Genomic DNA, 18,772 nt, shown 5'->3' on the forward strand with positions numbered 1-18,772 from the left:
AAGGAGGATCAACACACAGCCATGAATACCGGTGCGTTCCAACACAGATCTAATTGATGGCCAAGCCAATGGAACCTGGTCTGTCCATCCCATTTGGTGGAATGTCCAATGTCTACAAATTCCCCATACGATACCTTTTGACTCTCGCCATCGCTGGAGCCTTGCAGCAGAACAGAGCTGCGCCGCGACCACCTGACCGGCCAGACACCCGTTGAAAACACCTTATAAGTTAACACTCGCACAATGCTACAAATAGAGCACGCTTCCATTCGCGACGCTATACTCCAGTGAAATATGTCGATCCACGAGTCCTCCACGCCCACCCCCCTTCGCGAAGCTCCAGGTGCATTCCCGGACCAGCCGGACGACGGAGACGGTGCTCAAGGAGCGTCTAACCTCAACACATTGTCCCGAGCAGTACACGCCAGAAGAGCGGAATATATCCGCCAACGAACGGTCAAGGTGAGAATAGGATCATGGAACGTTGCGGCACTGCCGGGAACGGAGGAAGATCTTGGGAGGTGGTTTGCGGGGCCTCTCGAAAGGACGGACAAGTCCGTTGGCGAGGACGCACCTCAGAATGTTGAGCTGGGACATGCCGATGGAGCCTCCCTTGCTAACGATGAGAATAGAAGTAATGAACGGTGCGCAGGAAAGCCACCTTCACTGCAAGGACCCAGCCGGAACGCGACTGTTAACGATCGAGCTGCTCAACCTGCCGATGAAGACATGGATATTTTTGTGCTAGGATTGCAGGAAATTGTTGATCTTTCGTCTCCGGCCGAGACGCTGAGACCATACGTGGATCCAGCCCCAGCAAATAAGTGGAAAGAAGCGATCCACAAGGCGCTCCCTTCCGGTTATACCCTCATATCCTCACAGCAGCTCACTGGCTTGCTCCTGTTGGTTTATGCCTCTCAATCAATAGCTCCAAGTATCTCTTCCGTTAGTTCTACAAGTGTTGGAACCGGATTGATGGGGTACATGGGCAACAAAGGAGCGGTTGCAACGCGTATAGTTCTCGGTGGAGCAACACGTATTGTTCTCATAAACTGTCACCTCTCCGCCGGGGCTGACAAAGCGAGCTTGGACAGGAGGAACTGGGACGCCTCGCAGATTGTGATGCGGACGAAGTTTGATCCTATCGAAGGTGACGATGATGTAGATTTTACATCAAGCCAAACCTTGGGAGATGAGGAATTTGCTTTCTGGTTTGGTGACTTGAATTATCGTTTGGAAGACATTCCAGGCGAGGATGTGCGACGACTCCTCCATTTGCATACCGAAAATGACTTCGGTCCGTTGCCCAAACGTGACACGGATAGCGCCAAATCTAGATGTTCCCAGGAATTCAGTCGCTCGGAAGGAAATTTTTCCTCTGAAGCTATTTCAATGGCGGATAATGACGTCGAAACATGTCAGGATCCTGCTTCCCTAGAGACTACTCTTGCGTCCCTTCTCCCACACGACCAACTACGCGCCCAACAAAAGAACCGGAAAGCATTTTATGAGGCATGGAGAGAAGGTGACATAAAATTTTTGCCCACTTACAAATACGATATTGGTCGTATTGGGCAGTTCGATTCGGGCGAGAAGCAACGGAGCCCAAGTTGGTGTGATCGAATATTGTATCGAACAAAGGAAGACTATCTGAAATACCAGAGACGGATGAAAGAAGACGAAGATGCGAGGAAAAGGGATGAAGAGATGAAGTATCTTGGATTGGATCAAGAGGCGGAAGATGACAACGTGCTTTTTGACTATGATCCTGAGTTTGATGGAGCGGAGTATGATGAGAATGAAGACACAGTTGAGGATATAGTCGCAGATACCGACCAAGGAAATGGCTCTGGGGGCTCACTGAATATGACCTGCTATAGGTCACATCAGGATATTGTTTCTTCGGACCATAAACCCATACATGCCGATTTTATTCTGACATACGATGCCGTCATTCAAGATTTAAAGGCAAAGGTGCACCAAGAGGTTGCTAGAGAGCTAGATAAGGCTGAGAACGAGGCGCGCCCAGATATTACAGTTGTCGTTGATCAACCCGCCAACATATCCGAAGACCACAAACTCGCCCCGAACGGGATTGCCGATCGAGACACCGTCAGTTTTGGACAAGTTCGTTACGATGTCCCGATATCGCGGAGCGTAACACTTGCGAATACCGGTAGTGTCCCAGCCACTCTCTCATTCCAGTATAGGCCTGTGGCTGCTGATGAAGACTCTCGTGTTTCTCCCCCCTGGCTCCATCTCAAGGTAGATTGGCCTGCGGATGCCCATGCGCAGACGTCAAGTTCCCAGAAGGAGTATACATTGCCTCCTGGCGAATCAGCACACGTACAACTTGTTCTTTGTGTCTTTGACGTGAACTTCGTTCGGCAGCTGAACACTGGTGAAGCTGAACTTGAAGACATACTAGTCTTACGTGTTTCTAGTGGCCGAGATCATTTCATTTCGGTTCGTGGGAAGTGGTTACTGTCATGCTTTGGCCTATCACTGGAGGAGCTCACTCGAATTCCTGAAGGAGGCATTAGGAGTTTAGACGTTGCCAGTCTCTCGCCCTATTTGTCCGGAAATAACCAGATCGATAACATCCGAACATCTGCTCCCCGCGAACTTTTCCGGTTGACTGAAGCAGTAGCCGAACTCACGGAACGTTCCATAGCAGAATGGGGTATGATTGGTAATGGTGATGATACAGAGAATAACGCACGTCCCTGGGGTTGTCAGCGGGCTGGTTGGCCGTTTGAACCCGAAACATGGTCACTGAGGAACAGCCGTGAGCGATACAAGCTTCTAGGCTTGATCCGCGAGGGACTAGATACTGGTGCCCCGTTTTTCGCTCAGTTCCCTGCTGAGGTTCCATCACGTTATCGAGCAGAGCTTCTTGCTGAAACCCTCCTTGCATTCTTACGGTCTCTATATGACGGGCTTATTACTCGGGCGCTATGGAGCGAGGTAGAAAGTCAAGTTTTTTCTTACGAAAAGTCGATGTCTGCTTCTTTATCACCGGAACAGTCCCAGTCCCAAGTCCTCGAAGCCCTCGCTTCATCACCGGCCCACAGCGTCTCTTTTACATTCCTTACGTTCATGCTTAACCGCATTTCCAGTGAAATTGCGCCATTAGTACCGCCTCCCATTTCAACACCCGTGTCACCAATTACTCCAACAACACCCTCTATATCTTCTCTCGACCGTCGTTCCACAGACCTCACAGAACCTTTGAGCCCCTCAATATCAATGGCTGCGCCCATTCTACCTCGTCCATCCATTACATTCTCATTCCCATTCAGATCGCGCAGCCGCACGCTGTCGAGTAGTGATGACAACAATGTCCCTGTCTCTCATTCAAGGCCTCCCACCAGTAGTGCGACGATTAACATAGCTACCTCTTCAATTGCGAGACGTCAAGCAGTGAATAAGGCATTTGTGGCAATATTCGCAGACGTCATATATTCGAAGGACATTCCAGTACCCGAGAAAGACAAAGAGAGGCGAGTGTTAGCAGAGAGAAAGAGATCTGTTATAGAGCCATTCTTGAGAAGCGAGGCGGACAGCTGATGGAACCAATCGCTTTTGCTTTTGGAACGATGGACGTGGACATCCTGAATATTAGTTGTTTGTTTTGAGTTTCGACTGGTAGCAACCATGATGTTGGCATTGCATATAACTTAAAGCCATAATGTTGTTGTTCCCGTATACACAGGGGACTTGTTGGCTATGTATATTTGCTTCTCACTGCTTGTAAAGCTATTGAATACATTAAGATTATCATCATTAGAATGAATTTCATGAATATACAAATGCTTTCAAAACCTAGAGGACTCCATATGCCAGCTTGAAATATGCATAGAACACATGATAAGGCAAAACCCGAGATCTTAGTTAGTTTCTTGGTGATTTGGGAGAACATTGGTCTCGTTCCGTATAGATTTTCATACTTGTCGTTACCAGAACTATATGTCAATTGTGTGAATATTATACCAATAATTCCTCGACTGTCGTCATAACTCAATGCCAATTTTGACGGCGGATCCGTTTCAGCCGAATAGAATCCTTCGCATTTGCGTTCTCTGGATATCCACCCCAGCCCAGGACTCTCGTCAGTATAGAAAACCACCATGCTGTAACCGAAATTGGAAGCATGACTACTCTCCTTAAGACATGCCATGGCAAAAGGAGGATTAGCTGAATGCACTTGGCCAATACCCGTATCCAGCGTAAGAGAAGGTTGCCTTGAGATTTAGGGCTAGGAGATTTTTTAAACATAATGTTGCGGATCTGGGACTCGATGTTGTCGAATCGCGTATCGGTATCCAATGCTGATGTCGTGAGTCGCTTCTCGTATTTGCGAACAGCACGATTCAAAGCAGCAATATCTACCTGCATAGCTTTCTGCACCTGGGCTTCGATCTCGCATAGTTTCTGTTCAAGTTCACTCGAGGACTCTTGTGCTGTCTGATCCTCACATTTGTGAGTCAACAGCTCTTCAACTTGTGCTTCCAATTCATCGAGACGCCTAGAAATGTCGGCGATTTTTGTAGCATCCATCATATCAGGGTTTGGAGACGTTGACTCTACTGCTCGCCGTAGGTGGAGAGTTCTGGCTTGCACTAGCTTTAGGAGGTGAGACAAAGGTCGGATTTCAGCAGCGAGCAAAAAGATTGTAAGATTGTAATTCGAAATAAGACCTTCAGACGGCCGTGACAGTTTCGATCTAATAGCATGAAGAAGCAAGGTTCCAAAGGCAGGGAAGATAAAACATGATGCAAGAGCAATCATTTCATGAATATGAAGCTCCCGGCTTGCTTTAGAGCCCATGCCAGCTCCGTGGGGTTGCTTCTGAGAATGGTCCGTCTGAGTGTCTTTCGCCAATGCGGTTTCTTGATCGCTTCGGCTAGCTTCGCCATTTGGCCTGTCTTCCGAATCAAAGACCTCGTTTGGTGGAGGTCTACGCGTAGATTCCTGCGCAGCATGATACCAATCCCTACGGCCAAGTTAGCTACTACGAGAGAATGAGATTGTCGGTCAGTTGGTTATTCTTACCATGGTAGACGCACAGACCAGTTGAGGAATACACCGGCAAGACATATCAGCGTTACGTCTGTAAGGACTGCACTCCCGTTCTGGAAGAAAATGCCGCCGATGGCAGGCACTAGGGCCAGCGCCAAGGGAGCGGACTGCCAATAGGATCCATCGGTTTCAACGGATGCCCGTGGTCTAATAAAGTCATCCGTCGATGATTTGATGGATTGACGGGCCTCGCAGAGTGTGTCAGAGAAGGATACGGCTCGCCGGGAACCGCGGAGTACCGGAGAGGTTCCACTTGACTTTAGCGGATCATGGTAATGACGATGACGAAGTTGGGTTAAAGGTGAGGAGCCCCGTCGACACTCCGCAGACGTCTGTCTCACAACGGGCACGGTGCTCGACCCTTCGGCCATCTCGCAACTCGGGGCAGTGAAGGATTGGAGGGTGGGATTCTCCAGGGAGAGCTGTTGCACGGAGGAAGCGAGCAGGGAAGCATTTCCCGCCGGGAAAGATGCTCTTCTCTCCTTCTTGGGTGGAGGAGAACGCGTTGCCCACCAAGTGAATTCATATACATACACGTTCTGGGCCTTGATGCCCTGCGCGGTGCTCAATGTCGCCTGGTGAGGGTGTGTATAGACTATGTAAAGGCGGGAGGGCGCGCGACCGATGACGCCCATTGGTCATGTGGTGCCAAGCCTTTCCATTTTTAGACCACGGCGCGACCCACTTCCGCGGCCAACCAAAACAAGCTTAAATTCAACCTCCATCGACCCCGGCCCTTGACGTGATGCGAACACCAGGACGAGGATGGCGAGGTAATTTTAAGCGCCCACGCCCGGACTGTCGGGTCCTGAATAGCTGCCGCTGTCCCTGCGCCTGACGACGACGGCAATTTATCGGATCTCAGGCCTTGATCAGGGCCCCGAACTGCTTCAACCTTTTTTTGGGGCCCTACTTGCACGGCCTATTTATCACAATGGAGAAAAGGGTTGAATATCAGCAGAAAGAACCGCTATTTGTAGCCGTTTAGGCCGACGAATGCGCTCCGTATGTCTACAAGCTGGTGATTGACCAGCTACACCTGTCAGACGCAAATGAATCCGACCTTCATAGAGTTCTCTATATGCTCTGTGTCTCTGATTTTCCTCTAGGCGAGAAAGCTTCTGTGCTTGCTGAATGAAGTGACTTGGCTTTCTTATTGCAATGCCTTTGTTTGCTTGGGCTTTTCTTTTTCTTGTGCGATGTATCGGATGGCCCTGAACTGCTTCAACCTTTTTGACTCCCCAAATCTCGTGGAAAATGCGTCCTACGTCTGGGTCTTTCACCCGTCTAGAATTTATTTTAACTAATGTGTCTTGTTGATTGCCAATAGCAAACAACTTACATGTCTTGGTGCAATCCCTAGGCAAGCCTTGGTGGGCGCCGTGGACATGCTGCATATCAAACAGCCAATTCTTGCCAGGCTCTCCTGACTTCGGGTGTCAGCGATGATGGCTGGTGCGTTTCTCAACATTATTAACCTTGTCCGTTTTGCTTCACAGAAGCCGAAAAAAGCATTGTATTCAAATTGTTTGCTGGGGGTGCGGGTTTTCCCCCAAGCGCCAGCCAGAGTGCACTGATCAGATAATGGCGAATGAGAATTCTATTCTGCAGCTCTGTTCACAGCATGAGCGTCCGGGTTTGCTTCCTTGCTGCTGATCTACGAGGCAAGATGTGAAGTTCGCTGACTGTCATTTGCTCCTTATTGATACCCAAATCGGGTTAGACTCCGCCCACCACCCGTAGTGGGCCTCCAACACCACTTGGCGTGTGCATCCCTCGCAGCGTCATTCTATTCATTTTGCTTGCTGGTTTATTTTTATTTCTGCATTCTCGTTATTGAGGCCCTGTATAGGAAGCTGCCGCCTCAATTCACCTATTGGAAACATGCCTGCCCCAACCGTGTTGCATATAGAGCTGATTGCTGCCCCGAGGCTTACCAGCATGGCCCATGCAGCCGTTCTCTCTTCTCTCTTCCTCTCTAGATTCAGGTTTTGGAGTAGATCTCCTGTCTTTCATTGTCACTGCGCCTGGGCGATTGACGCTTCTGCTTTTGTTGTCTCTGCACGTTGATGATCTTTGCTTAACAGGCACGCTGCCATCGATCTATAAGACTGCTGGCATCCCAGCTTGCAGAAATCATCTTTTTCCGCAGCCCCAAGTCAGTCGGATATCATTCTTCTGAACTCTAGAGGCCTACTTGTCATATGTCCCGGGCCTTCTCTTCGTTCATTGTCATTTATCCCCATCTCTCTTCGCCCACATAACGTCCTCGCACAATGTCGGAAATTCAGCTTTCCCTCGAGAGATCTCTGGAAGGGGTTGCCCTTTCAGTATTCGCATTCCTCTCTATCCTCGTTTGCTTTCCGCCTTTGCTCTGGCACTCGAGGAATAAGAACTTCCCCGCAGTATGTTTGACGGTCTGGCTTATCGTTCAAAATATCTTCAACTTTATTAATCCACTGGTCTGGCCTACCGATGATATACCTTCGTGGTGGGACGGCCGAGGATATTGCGATATCCAAGCCAAACTCATAACTGGAGCAGGCGTCGGAATTGCGGGCCCATTGGCATGTATATTTCGATCACTGGCAAAGGTCCTGGACACCGAGCATGCTACCATCATGCCAAGCAAAGGAGAGAAAAGACGAGCTCTTGCGTTCGATATTTCCTTCTGCGTGATAATTCCAGCATTCGTCATGGCGATTCACTATATCGTCCAAGAAAGGCGATATTTCATTTATGCTATTGTCGGCTGCATGCCTTCCTACATCAGCAGTTGGCCTAGTATTGTCGTCAATCACATGTGGGCGCCGCTTGTACTTACAGTTGCTGTGGTATATGCAGGTAAGCCAAGGAAGCCCTAGCACAGACGAGTGTAGCTAACCTTGCTCCCAGTGATTGTTGTATATCGCCTTATCAGGTACAAGCGTGAATTCAATTACATTATCTCAGTCAGCAGCTCCACAAATAAGTCAAGGTTCATGAGGCTCTTTATACTTTCTATGGTCCTGCTTCTCGGAAGTTATCCCGTCCAGATTTACGTTCTCTTCTTTAATATCACCGGATTCGGGCCTTTGCTGCCATTCTCATGGGCTGAAGTGCACGGGCCAGAATGGCAAGTTATAGAAAAGTATCCAATGGGGGGTAAAGTATTCTTCGATCGTTGGATTCATGTTACTGCTGGATTTTTGTTGTTCGCTTTCTTTGGCTTTGGAAAAGATGCCACTCTCATGTATCGATCGTTTCTCCTCAAACTTGGCCTTGGACGATTCTTTCTTGGTCTTCAACATCCTCATATTATGGGCTCTGGGCACGGCTCTTCTAGGAGCAAAGGCGGATCCTTTGGAAGCCGGACAAGAATGATTTTTAGAGGGAAGTCCGAAGACACCACGACTATGTCTACTGTTTCAAAGCCAGATGAATCGTTCGTATTATCCCTATGAGACCCCACCGTTAAGTATCTCGTCTCTGACAATTTCCCCCTGTTTAGGAGTTCTATGACTATCGGGCCATTTATATCTAGCGACTCTGGACGCCGAAGCCCATCGTTTTCACTGAACAAGCCTGCTTCATCACATCTTGCGCGAACGACCCCAAATGAAAACCACTCTACTGAACCTTATCTATCTGATATCGGAAACATCTTGCAAGTTTCACCTCCTAGGCCTAGCCCACAACCGGGAACTGTTGACGTACGAACATCCTTCCCCGTCTCACCTAGGAGAGGAGACGATATGGTGTGATCGAAGTGGAGCGCTTAATAACGGACGCTCATCGTTTACATCATCAAAACTTCTACAAGATGGTGCAGGCGCCGTTTGATAATACGAAGATTTCATCAAAGGAGGGGATGATTTCTCTAATTTATTCATGACGCCGGGAATGTTTCCACTTTCTTCCCCGGCTTACACCCATTTTCGCTACATACATTTGAGATGTACCAGTTTTCCACGTCCTGAACTTTCTCCTGATACCTCGACACCCCATTTTATAAGATAGCTGTTTCTGCTCCTGTTGTTGTCCAAATAAGGCATCGTGTCTATGGACTGTTGTCCGTCCTGGCTCGAAATGATATTTGAGCTGATGATAAATGTGGCTGATGCGATATGTACATACATAGTTCCCGGCTAAATACATAGTCCCAGGTATATGAATAAAGAAATAAATCTCAGAGTTGTCCATCTGGATATGTTTCCCCCTTCTACACTTTTCTTTGTTAACATGGAAACATACCTACCCATCAGTGAACATTGAACACATCAGATGCTCCCAACAGGACGATGGTTCTCTGGGAAAGTGGTGGACGATATATGAAAGATTGGGCTGCACCTTATCCAATTATCTGATGGGGTGTGAGGTGTACATTGTTTCTTGTCCGTATGCTCTGCACATACCTCCACTGCTGGATTAAAGATACCTAGCTAGGTTAAGCTGGGCCGGAGACGTGGCAGGTATTCATTTGCTAGATTGTTGCCTACACATAGCTCCCTCAAGAGCAAGTTGATTCTTCCACTCGGAGTGAAAGTTGATACCGGACCACTAGGGCCCTACGAGCTACTCCGTACCTCGCACGGAGTAAAGGAGGGGGGTCGATTACTGAGAGAAATAACTAAGCCAGCAGGAATGATTCAACTAGAATACACGATGGACTAATGAGCTCGAGAATATAAATAGATGTTGTAACCGACCATCATCCACGAAGAAAGCCGATAACTCCCAAGGACAATATACCCGCGATTCCCAAAGAGAAAAAAGCCTAGCGTCTGAAAATACATGCGAAGAAAGGAACTCGACCTGGGCTGGTGAGGATGGGTGGGTGCTTTCAAACATTCCTCCGAAAACAATACATTAGAAGCAGTACTCTGCAACAGCCTGCTCAGAGGAATATCCAATACATATGAGATAAGGCTCCAAATGGCATATTGCGATTCAGTATTCTCGATCTAATGAGCCTCTTGTTTCGGGGATTGGTCATGTTCGGTGGGCTGCTCTGCGGATTGGCCCTGTTCAGTGGACTGATCTTGTTCGGCATCTTTGAACTGTCGCTGTCTGGGACGGCTAAGGACCGTATGTCTCCCTGCAAAAATCGAAAAAAAATATGTTAGACATAGAGCAATGGTAAAAATATTAGGTCAAGACCGGACGTACGCTGCACAACGTTAAAGTTGTACTTCTTCTGGCCCTCGGGGGTCTCAAGGCTGGTAATGCTCGGTTCTCCCTCAACATGCATTATAGTCCTAAAGTTCCCTATTAGCCTCATAACAACGCTCTGGCCTCGTGCATCACAGGAACGCCATTCGCAGTGACGGTTTGTGTTCAAAACTCACCCCTTCTCCAGCCCGAGCAAATAGTTCTGGCTCTTTTCAGCCTCCGTAAAGCTTAGAACCCGGAACCATGTCATTTCTTGGGTCATTGAGTTCTTGGAACCAACGATATATCTTATGTATTGGCGTCCATTCTGGGAAGTTTTGAGCTCCGGAGCCGCGCCGAGAGGTCCGGCAATAGTTATGGTCGCATGGCTTCGGGAAGTAGAGGCGCTGAAAGCGCGGCGCAGGGACGCGGTGCGGAGGGTAGGAGCGAAGCGGCTAAGACCGAACATTATTCCGTTCAAGAAATGTATAGACGGGGAAACAATTGAGTATTGAATAAACTAAACAAAGCGCAGAGGGTTCAAATCAGGTGTTATTGCGTGTGGAGGAACGTTGTACAGTTCCCGCGTCGAGGGAGAAAAAACACCGCGACATTAGCTCCAGCTCTGTGTTGATCACGTGATCAAATTGCTGTTCCAATTGGGACGCCCAGCCTTGGCTTCGTCTGCGAACTTCGTGCACGCGTCATACGAGCTTAGTCGTACCTTGCAAGGTCAACGGCGTTGTCGCGGGCTTGTCTTTACCGGCACACGCAGAACCGAGAGATCGTCTCTTCAATTCTCTCTCTTTCTCTCTCTTTCTCTCTCTTTCTCTCTCTTTCTCTCTCTTTCTCTCTCTTTTTCAGTTGATTCGATCGTTGCCTGTTGCTGTTAATGTTTGGAGGCTACTTTCACGGACCGCTGTGCTCTGTACATCGCCGGTAAACCGGGGGTCGAGCCTGGCTTCACTTGCTAACAGCTGCTGAGGACTAGGCTCATGGTGGGCAGGAGGCTGGCGGCGTCGTCGCCTGCTGTATGGCCCGCGTGCTTATCTCAGTTCTGGCAATCGGACCTGGGAATCCTTCTCAATAGGAAACACTGCACTCATCACGCTGACCGGTGCCCTCCGATCTAAAGAAAGGGATAAGCTGTGGCTACCTGATCAGGGCTGTGGAGTAGCCCAACTACGCCCAGGCATTGAAAAACGTCCTTGGCCGCGAGACGATTGGAATAGCCAAGTCCTTGCTTTATTTCATTCCGGGTTAGGATAGGGGAGTAGGTTCAACCGAAGAGTGGCCCTCTTCTATGAACTCTTCCTTGATGTTTAGCACCGTTCCCTTGCACCTAATTTCCCACATATATATAAGTGACCTTTTACTCCGTAGAGACTTTCAACTTTTTAGAGATCCATGTTTGAGAATGGCTTGTGCTGGGTGGACAAAATTGATATGATGGTGACACTTCAGATAAGTCATGCATCTCAGATGATGTTAACGGGTGGTGTTCTCACAAATAGTCAATGATGTCGCAAGGCTGACATCTAGCACTTTCAACACCGCATGACTGACGATCTGACTACAGTGTTAGCATCAATGCAGAGCAACCTGCAGTTGGAAGCTGGGCAGGGGAGGCTGGTCAAGGAAACAGAATCATATTCAAAGTGTATGAGTGCAGAAAATTGGTGATTTTTTCTATTGAACTCTATTGAACTCCAACCCCTATACTCCATACCTTGTGCGGCATTCAAGAACCAATCATCCCCCTTCTGCACTTGAGAATCTTGAAGAGGTATCCTATGGTGCCTTCAGGGATGTGACATGTGAAGAGAGATTTTGTTCTTTAAAACTTTTGGCATCTAGCTATTTGGCCAACACATGTCCCTGCATCCTGTAATGCCATTCAACCTCTGCCTCAGATAAGTGTATCAGGACAGCAGGGCCGTGCATGGCATATTGAGTACTGAAACAGATGTGCACGGCTCGGCCAATAGAAAGCCAGTTCAGCTCGCGGAGGAGATGCCTTCGACTAACAATAGGTAGGACCTTGATACCACGTATACTTCGTCGTAGTTATCAAGCATGCACAAAGATGCTGTACATATGCATTTAGAGACAGAAGTGCCAGAAAGAAAGCTCTGCTGGGTTGACTTTCCTAGGGCTCCTGGCAGTGTTATGTGTTGGGTTGTGGCGCAGATCTTGGATTCTGTTATTCCTCCAAATCCTGCTTTCGTTCCTCATGTTGATGCTGAAACATGGGGAGCCCCTGCTAGCGCATCACAAGCCTGGTGCTGTTCCTGCATTCAGCACCAGCTGGCCCGTCGCGAAGCGTCGATGAATTGCCCATCAGATCGGAATTAAGCTGATCGCCGAGGTCAGGTATCCACTTCCGGCCGCCTCGCGTATTCAATTTTCAGCGAGCCTATCCACACAGCAAGGTGCGGCAACGCGGCGAGTCGTCCGCTTTCGCGCAGGCGAAATCAACGAAGGTATATGAGTACGGGGGATGTCCTCCGTATGTATGTACGCGTTCTCAGCCGCGAGGCGTGAAATCTAACGGCCGCTTAAATCTGACGGATCCAAGACCGTTTGGATGGCGCCCACGACTACTGCCTTGTTGGCACGAGCCGGGCAGTTTCGGACGCTGGTACTGGAGCTGAAGACGGCCGGACACTAAGACAAATAGTGCCACGCCAACGAGCTCCAGAACCAGCGAGCCGGGATGACGGAACGTGCCTTGGGCTCCGCGGTTCCAGTAGCCATTGGTGTTTGGCCGTCCGGTGTGGACTGGGGCGATCGTGGCCAAGCGTGGAGGAGCTTTTCCCAAAACGGTTTTTTTGCCCTGGCCGTTCGAGACGGGATTGAATTTGACGTCGCAAGAAAAAAGGTTTTCCCTCGCCCTGGGGCGAAGTAATCCTAGAAGACGTTTGAGCTGGCCTGACCATCCCAGGACAAGGCTATGAGATCCTGTCACATCAGCGTGCAACCGAGCACACACCCTTTTGCCAGAACAAGGGAAGCCGAGTAATAATACGCAAGAAAAGAGATTATTGCCCTGAACATCCAGGTTACTTTAGCAGGAAATTTTATTTTGCTCGACCCCGGATGTGGGCTCTTTCAGTAGTATATTTAGGGCTGGACCTGGCCTCGTAGGCTTCGAACGGAGTATTTAAATCGCACCCAGTGATTCCTTTCGTCACATCCCATATGGAGTAAAACTTCCCGATGGATCTTCTCGTCTCCGTGACAGCCGGATAAAGAGAGACTGCCTGCCGTTGCCCTACACCCAGCGGAAATACCTGCCAATTCCCTGTCATACATGGCTCGCCACAGCGTTCGTCGCACAACCTACCTGCTTCAATGTCCTGCCACTCAGTGAAATCAGATCAATATGATGAGCTAATTCGCGGGCAATTGGGTATGCAGTGTGTGAGAATTCCCGACACAAATCTCTGACTCCAGATTCGCCCGTTTTGCAGTCCCCCAATTCCACTTTTGCTACTTTCGTTACAAAGCCTTCCCTTCCTCTACTTCTCTCAACCCTTCTCTCCCTTACTCTCTCTCCTTCCCCCGCTGCCTTTTTTTCTTTTTTTCCTTTTTTTTTTTTTTTTTTTCCTTTTCTTCCTTTTTTTTATTTTTTTTTTTTTTCTAAAAACATCCTTCAGCCTTTTTTTAACCCTTTCGTTGGCATTGCAATTGCCGCACAGAAGCCCAGTGCTTGTTGTGGCCGGGCATGGTTGCGCCTGGTGATATTGACCGTGCCGTTAGCTGTCGACGCCGTGTGCCAATCACGGTTTCCAGGCTCACCAAGAACTCTACCACAAAATCAACAATCCCTAATCCACAACCATTACGGCGTCTTCGAGCCCTCATTGTCCACAACCCTTATCACCGCGGGCGGCCGAAGAAGGACCGTACGAAGACATCCCTCTTGTCCCAATAATATCCGCAAATCCGCCCATCTCTTCCCCGATTCCTGCTCCCGAACTTTCATATCAATCTCCTCTTCAGCTTCGTGGCTCCCGGCCACCACGTTCACGATCGCGAAATCGCGGTCCTCTGCTATCGATACGAACGAATATTCGCCAGCCGGCTGTTTCGTCCCTTTGGAATCCCATTAACCACGTTCCGCGCACCAACCCCGTCCCATCTGCCCGATTCACTCCCATCACCTTCGCCGAATCCTCGCGGGACGCTCATCCGTTGTTAACGGTTCCAGAACGACGCCAGAGTCGCCAACAGAATAGCCCAACGAGCTTATTTGTTGAACGCAGCGCTGGCGAGACTGATAGCGGCCGTACTAGTGTAGCCATTCCTCGCCAACACCGATCGAGCGGCACTTGGGAGAGCCTAGATATGGGAGAACATAGAGAGAGCGCTGGAGGCAATCAATTTGACACTTTAGGTCCTGGTCGGAGATATCTCTCGGATACATACCGTGAGACACCTCGTCATGTAAATTCTCGGCAGTCCACCCGATCACAGACTTTCGCTTCATTCCCTTCGGTAAACGGCAATACGTCGGCTCACGGCGAAACGGGCGACGATGGTGATGGCGAGGCCGCTGAAGACTTACCTTGGGGCCCTGCGCATCCTTGTTTCCCTCATATGAACCCTCATGTGCCACTCCATTCTTCGGAATATCAGCATACGCGTGTGATTCGCATACGGCGTGACTGGATGATCAAGGGCGACATGGCACCGACATTCTCGAATCTGTACCCGGAGGTTCTCGATCCTCTTCTACCCGAGCCAGAGTTTCGAAAAATAATAGCAAAGATAAACGGGGAACTGACCGCTGTGTATAATCCCTACAGCCTTCAGAACTGGGTTGATGCCACAATAGGTTTTTTAACTGGGTGGATATGGGACGACATTGGAGCCAGCCGTATCAAATCACGGCTGAGAACCATTGAAACATGGATAGACCACTGGAACAGGGACGTGGGTGCTGCAGAAGGCGTGAAAATCTGGCCTCTTCGATCAACTGGGTACATGTCCCTTGATATACAAATCCCCGACCCTAAGGTTGGCATTGTTGAAAGCGAAGCCGCATCCATACGCAACCCAGTGCCGAATATACATGGTGCGAGGATAGAAGAACCGGGAATGGTAGAAACTACTGGACCGGAAGGCTGAAATCGGTTGTACTATGCATGTCCACTCGCTTTTATTCTCTTCATATGTTTACGTCTCTCTGCGTCGAATGATATCCCAACCGCTTACTTTTAGACACGACTTTGCACAGCATCATATTCCCTTCCCTTTTCCTCTCTTTTTTTTTTTTTTTTTTTTTTTTTTCCTGCTCTTGTTGTGCATTGCTATGGTGGCCCTTTCTGGTGCCCGCCAGCGAATACTGATCAGTGCTCTTTTTACAGAGTATCTAATTTTATGTACATGTGCCTGCTCCGACACGGGATGCAATGTATGTACGACCATTTTTGGACTGGATTGGTGGGCGGTGGAAGGATAGCTGATTCTTTGTACTATCTGATGCCTGTTTGCGGCAGCATACATAGGGATCAGTAACGCTCTTTGTCGATAAATACAAGAATCGACGAAAATAATAGAAAATTACTCCGTACCTTGTGAATCATCCCAAATCCTCTTACTTCTTCATTAGGAGGATCCGTTGTCGCAGCGCTCTGATCGATCACCTCACGATGCCCTTTTTTCTCGGCGCTGGCTGGGCGCAGGCGTGGCGGACCCGACTCAGGGGTAAACCTCCAGATTAGGAATAGCGTGGTGCGTGTCGATAACTAGTGTCGGGATGTCAATAACTAATTATCCGGCACCAATACGACTCGTTACCGTTTCTCCCTTGGACGGTACGATGACGGCAAGCTAAGGTTGAGGTAGTGCTGGAACTCCATCCGTCGCGGTAAACCAGATGATGCTTGCTTCCTAACACTCGACCCATTGGTCTATTGTCCGGCATGCTCTCCGGGATCCTTATATTCAACCAAAAGGGTGAGAACCTCATCTTTCGCGCCTTTCGCAATGACTGCCGTCCGCGTCTCGCCGACATATTCCGCATCCAGGTGATATCGAATGCACAGGTTCGCTCGCCCATCCTGACGCTGGGATCGACGACGTTCAGCCATGTCAAGCATGAGAATATATATTTGGTGGCCGTGACGAAAAGCAATGCGAATGCTGCCCTGGTATTCGAGTTCTTGTACCGACTGGTGCTGCTGGGGAAGGGATATTTTGGCAAGTTTGACGAGGAAGCCGTGAAGAATAATTTTGTCTTAATATATGAGCTGTTGGACGGTCAGTCGGGTTTCCATCCTTGCCTGCCGTGAAGTGCATTCGAATCCTGGAAAACGCGTTAGCTAACTATGTGCCTCTCCTAGAAATCCTTGATTTTGGCTATCCCCAGAACACCGAAACTGATACCCTGAAAATGTATATCACCACCGAAGGCGTTAAGTCCTCACTCACAAAATCCCCTACCGACTCCTCCCGCATTACCATGCAAGCCACCGGAGCACTTTCCTGGCGTCGCTCGGACATCAAGTACCGCAAGAATGAAGCCTTCGTCGATGTTATCGAGGACGTTAACCTGCTAATGTCTGCAACGGGTACCGTGCTCCGCGCAGACGTTAATGGCCAGATTATTATGCGGGCATATCTATCTGGTACACCAGAATGTAAATTCGGGCTCAACGATCGGTTATTACTCGACGGGGATGAGGCCAGCGGCCGGGCAAGAGCTACGCGCGCAGCTGCGGGAAGCGTAACGCTCGAAGATTGTCAATTTCATCAATGTGTGAGGCTAGGACGATTCGACGCTGATCGGATAATATCCTTCGTCCCTCCAGATGGAGAATTTGAATTGATGCGTTATCGCGCAACGGAAAACGTTAACTTGCCGTTCAAGGTCCATCCTATCGTTAGGGAAATTGGTACTACGAAGGTTGAGTATAGCATTGCTATAAAAGCGAACTACGGGAACAAATTATTTGCTACAAACGTCGTTATCCGGATTCCCACGCCGCTCAACGCGGCAAAAGTCAGTGAACGGACGACCCAAGGCCGCGCAAAATACGAACCGGAGCATAATAATATTGTTTGGAAAATTGCGCGATTTTCCGGACAGAGTGAATATGTGCTTACCGCCGAAGCAACGCTGACGAGCACGACGTCACAGAAAGCGTGGAGTCGGCCTCCCCTAAGTCTAAGCTTTAATTTGCTTATGTTTACAAGTAGTGGTTTGCTTGTTAGATATTTGAAGGTATTTGAGAAGAACAATTATAGCAGTGTGAAATGGGTGCGATATATGACGAGGGCAGGCAGTTACGAAATAAGGTATGCATTAAATCGATATCTCCAATTGATTCCGCTGTTTCTCGGGACTAACTCCGTTTTCTATTCTAGATTTTAACACGGCTTTTTCTTTTCCCTTGTACCGCAGCATACCTTGCCACATTATGTGCGTTTATTTGGTAGCATTTGCCCTTGGACATATTGCAATAGCCGGCATAATGAGCACAAATATCCAGATTGTTCGCTGATACCTGTTCACTTCCTCCGTTAGGATTCTTGATCGATATCCGCTCTTCGGGAGTCTGCTTGATGTAAATACCTTTCCTACTATTTTATCCCTTATTGAGAAATTAAGACGAGGATCTCAAATATCGGGTCCCACGATATCCTTCCACCCCATGCTTGTTCGAGGGGCGTTCGGTAAATCTACACGCTTTATTGAAGAAATTGTTGGATTTCGTCCAATGATGTTTGATGGCCACGAGATCCACTGCTGACAGGGTACGGGGTACTATCCTGGCACATTCTAGGCATGATCACATTACCCTAAAAATAGGCGAATAGAAGAACCAGTCGCGCTGCTGACGAGGCTGGGGTGGAAGCCGAACGTTCGGCTACACATCTTGGAAATGATATCGTTATAACATGGCCTTGTTATTAACGATGAGGATTAGAGCGGACCAAGCCTCTATCACACTCTCACACTATCACATGCTCGTCGGTGCATTCGGAGTCACACCGGAAAGTGACCAGGGATCAGAAGTACGTATTTAGCAACAATTCAGGATGAGTTGGGGTTGTCCACCGACAAACCGCAGTTGACACCACAATTCGGTATCCGTGCACCAAAACCAACCAGTTAATCTCTTGGTCACCGGTGGCTTGCCAATTCCAAAGGCCAAATGTTGTTTTGTGGATAGCATCTTCCCGCTTCGCAAGCGTTTCGCGTGCAGGTTGGGCTTCAAAGATATTGCCCTGCCTTACCGGAATTATTTGAAATCATGCTCTTTACGAAGGAGACGAAAAGTGAATATGGATTTTAACCTACTACCGATTATCTAGAGGTACATACCCGTCATGGTGCTCCGTGATGAGCGCCTTTATCACATGATCTCGGGAAATGTGTATGATTGCCTATTTCGGCTGGATAGCTTAATTTGACCTCACCCAAAGAGCCACAGCGCTCCAACAGTTGTTCACCTCGAGATTTTGATACCCTGTACAGATGAATGTTGGTCTGGGTTCAAATTGGGCCCCGGGAGATTAAATTCCCTTTAGGCCACGGGCTTTGAGCTTA

The 18,772-nt window shown here is 48.7% G+C and overlaps 6 protein-coding genes across 6 annotated transcripts; 4 read left to right on the forward strand and 2 right to left on the reverse strand.

The window, feature by feature from the left end:
- Nucleotides 1-12: 12 nt before the first annotated feature.
- CIMG_06157 (phosphatase) lies at nucleotides 13-3,790 on the forward strand. The gene has a single exon (XM_001242260.2). The coding sequence runs from the start codon at nucleotides 295-297 to the stop codon at nucleotides 3,568-3,570; it is 3,276 nt and encodes a 1,091-aa protein (XP_001242261.1). The 5' UTR covers nucleotides 13-294; the 3' UTR covers nucleotides 3,571-3,790.
- CIMG_06158 (uncharacterized protein) lies at nucleotides 3,724-5,717 on the reverse strand (the record flags this gene model as incomplete). Its single annotated transcript, XM_001242261.2, has 2 exons — nucleotides 3,724-4,996; nucleotides 5,056-5,717. The coding sequence occupies 2 exons, from the start codon at nucleotides 5,715-5,717 to the stop codon at nucleotides 4,021-4,023; spliced, it is 1,638 nt and encodes a 545-aa protein (XP_001242262.1). The 3' UTR covers nucleotides 3,724-4,020.
- A 1,641-nt stretch (nucleotides 5,718-7,358) lies between these two features.
- Nucleotides 7,359-9,259, forward strand: CIMG_06159 (a-pheromone receptor PreA; the record flags this gene model as incomplete). Its single annotated transcript, XM_001242262.2, has 3 exons — nucleotides 7,359-7,926; nucleotides 7,978-8,506; nucleotides 8,573-9,259. 3 exons carry the CDS (start codon nucleotides 7,359-7,361, stop codon nucleotides 8,823-8,825), a joined length of 1,350 nt encoding a protein of 449 aa, XP_001242263.2. The 3' UTR covers nucleotides 8,826-9,259.
- Nucleotides 9,260-9,696: 437 nt separating this feature from the next.
- CIMG_06160 (uncharacterized protein) lies at nucleotides 9,697-10,777 on the reverse strand. Its single transcript, XM_001242263.2, has 3 exons — nucleotides 10,410-10,777; nucleotides 10,231-10,319; nucleotides 9,697-10,159 (listed from the first exon to the last, which is right to left on the reverse strand). The coding sequence occupies exons 1-3, from the start codon at nucleotides 10,679-10,681 to the stop codon at nucleotides 10,026-10,028; spliced, it is 495 nt and encodes a 164-aa protein (XP_001242264.1). The 5' UTR covers nucleotides 10,682-10,777; the 3' UTR covers nucleotides 9,697-10,025.
- A 3,162-nt stretch (nucleotides 10,778-13,939) lies between these two features.
- CIMG_06162 (uncharacterized protein) lies at nucleotides 13,940-15,345 on the forward strand (the record flags this gene model as incomplete). Its single annotated transcript, XM_001242265.2, has 2 exons — nucleotides 13,940-14,063; nucleotides 14,117-15,345. The coding sequence occupies 2 exons, from the start codon at nucleotides 13,940-13,942 to the stop codon at nucleotides 15,343-15,345; spliced, it is 1,353 nt and encodes a 450-aa protein (XP_001242266.2).
- A 695-nt stretch (nucleotides 15,346-16,040) lies between these two features.
- CIMG_11689 (AP-2 adaptor complex subunit mu) lies at nucleotides 16,041-17,826 on the forward strand. The gene is made up of 3 exons (XM_012358647.1): nucleotides 16,041-16,479; nucleotides 16,563-17,517; nucleotides 17,587-17,826. The coding sequence occupies exons 1-3, from the start codon at nucleotides 16,143-16,145 to the stop codon at nucleotides 17,591-17,593; spliced, it is 1,299 nt and encodes a 432-aa protein (XP_012214070.1). The 5' UTR covers nucleotides 16,041-16,142; the 3' UTR covers nucleotides 17,594-17,826.
- The last annotated feature ends 946 nt before the right edge of the window (nucleotides 17,827-18,772 follow it).

Source organism: Coccidioides immitis, assembly GCF_000149335.2.
Source record: "Coccidioides immitis RS genomic scaffold supercont3.2, whole genome shotgun sequence".
NCBI classification, from domain to species: Eukaryota; Fungi; Ascomycota; class Eurotiomycetes; order Onygenales; family Onygenaceae; genus Coccidioides; species Coccidioides immitis.